Source organism: Sinocyclocheilus anshuiensis, unplaced genomic scaffold (genome assembly GCF_001515605.1).
Source record: "Sinocyclocheilus anshuiensis isolate Anshui unplaced genomic scaffold, SAMN03320099.WGS_v1.1 scaffold522, whole genome shotgun sequence".
Lineage (NCBI taxonomy): Eukaryota > Metazoa > Chordata > Actinopteri > Cypriniformes > Cyprinidae > Sinocyclocheilus > Sinocyclocheilus anshuiensis.
This window is the reverse complement of record NW_015544185.1, coordinates 1-2,263: the sequence shown is the minus strand read 5'-3', so window position 1 is coordinate 2,263 and position 2,263 is coordinate 1. Positions and strand designations below refer to the sequence as shown.

Sequence of the window (2,263 nt, the reverse complement as noted above, 5' to 3'; positions counted from 1 at the left end):
TATATATATATATATATATATATATAAATATATATATATATATTATTTTTATTATTAATATTTTTTTAATGTGTCGTGGTAGTTAAATGTTTTTTTTTTTTTCTTTCTCAAAACAGTTTGGATTCACTTAACCTTTTGCTAATAGAAAGATGCCATGGTACAGTAATACCATGTTTCTCTTGACATGGAACCATAACAATACCAGTAATAATAAATCTATTTTTAATACCATAATGCATTACAGTACTAATTCAGCAGTGTGGCATTATTCCTTTATACCTTCTTGGCGACCGTCTCCTCCTCCACACCATCCCCTACGACCACATACACGGCTCTCCGGCCGAACCTCTGAGTCACGCGCTCAAAGCAGCTTTCTTTACCTAGAACACAACGTTAACAGTTCAGTTGCTAGATCTGGAAAACTGGCTGAAATGCAGCGTACGAAGAGGCTGCGAACCTGTTTTGGTGGCGCTGTAGATGTTCTCGATGGGAAAAGCTCCTCCAAGACCGTAGAGAAGCACTTTAGAGAGCGCTGGAATCAGCTGCGTGGTGGTGACCATCACGTTCACACAGTTCGCTCTGTCCAAGGGAACAATATGTAAGTAACTCGTTCACGAAAACCATTCTTAAAGGAATAGTGCTGCAGTCGCAAATAAAAATCTGGTCTGGATTTAGTTTTGCAGAGTTTCTCTAGAGATTTAGAGCTTTGATGGATAGGAAGATTTTAGTGAATAAAGGCTTACATTCGCATCTATTTCTTATGGATGTTTATTTCTGTCATGGATTAAAAAAAAAGCAACTGCTTCTCAGTTTTCTGACTTTCTTTCAGAATTGTGAGATACAAACTCATAACTGTGAGATATAGAATCATAATTGCAAAAAAAGACTCTTAATTGCAAGATATAAACTGTTGTGAAATAAACTCAGAATTGTGAAATATTTGCAAGATATAAACTCAAATATAAATGCAGAACTGTGAAAAATAAACTCAGAATTGTGAGATATAGAATCATAATTGCAAAAAAGACTCTTAATTGTAAAATATAAACTAATTTGCGAGATATTAACTCAGAATTGTGAAAAAGACTCAGGATTGCGAGATATAAACTCATTCGTGAAATATAAAGTCATAATTGCAAAAAACTCATTTGCAAGATATAAACTCAGAACTGCTAAAAATAAACTCAGAATTGTGAGATAGAATCATAATTGCAAAAAAGACTCGTAATTGCGAGATAAAAAAGTATTGTGAAATATAAACTCATAACTGCGAGATATAAACTCATAATTCCAAAATATAACTCATAGTTCTGAAATATAACTCATAATTGCAAGATATAAAATGCGAGAGATAAACTTGGGATCTTGACAGGCTCTGGTCACTATGTTGATTCCATTGTATGGAGAAAAGCAGCTCAGATGTTCTGCTAAACCTCGCTTTTGTGTTAAATAGAAGTCATGAGACAGAAATCTCTTGGCAAATCAAGTGCTATTAATCATCATCTGTCAGTGTCATCAATCTCTCATGCTGACAGTGTGCTTTGCTTGCCAAAAACCCATTATGTTTGAGTGACACAAAACTGCTGTAACTTGCTGTAAAATAAGTCTATTGTTAAAGGAATATTCCAGATTCCGTATCTGTGGCGCGCTGTCGGTTACCACAGAAAGTAGCTTCTGCTCTTGAACTCTACGACACTCAAGTGTCTCGTTTATTTAAGCTGGAATATTCCTGTAACGAGTGGCTGTATTGTCGTATGTGTGCTGTGCTCACCTGGAGTTGATGAGAGCGAGAGCTTTGAGTGCCTGCGTCAGCCACAGATCCGTCAAAACCTCCATCTCCCGCCTCAGCTGAAGCCACTCTTCCCGCTTCGGACTGCCCAGCAAACCTACACAACATAACAGCAATGATCACCAGTCACAAAACCCATTCAAGATCCAACTGAGCATCAAACTGAAGTTTAATGCATGAAACGTATTCTTGAGAATGCAAAAATAACAATCAAAAACATCACCAACTGGCATGAATTACAGTGATTTTACAAAGTTGTTTGGCTCAAAACAAAGTGGCGTAAGTAAAAAACCCACTTAAAACCAGTGCTTTTATAATATAACCACAACAATAATATGATGTACAATAAGTAATTTGGTGTATTCTAAATAATTTAATATTAAAACATATTTAATAATAATTATTTTATTATTAAATATGCTCTACCACTGTTCCTGTGGCTCAGTGGTAGAGCATTGCGTTAGCGGCGCAAAA

At 35.7% G+C, this 2,263-nt stretch overlaps 1 protein-coding gene across 1 annotated transcript in view; it reads right to left on the bottom strand.

The window, feature by feature from the left end:
• LOC107696389 (eyes absent homolog 2-like) overlaps positions 1–1,886 on the bottom strand; it is a gene marked incomplete at its 5' end in the record, with an annotated part of 3,643 nt that extends 1,757 nt beyond the window's left edge. The window contains 3 exons of the mRNA XM_016496702.1: positions 280–380; positions 458–579; positions 1,772–1,886. Coding sequence (XP_016352188.1) covers positions 280–380; positions 458–579; positions 1,772–1,886 — 338 coding nt within the window. The remainder of the gene's footprint in view (positions 1–279; positions 381–457; positions 580–1,771) is intronic.
• Positions 1,887–2,263: the final 377 nt, after the last annotated feature.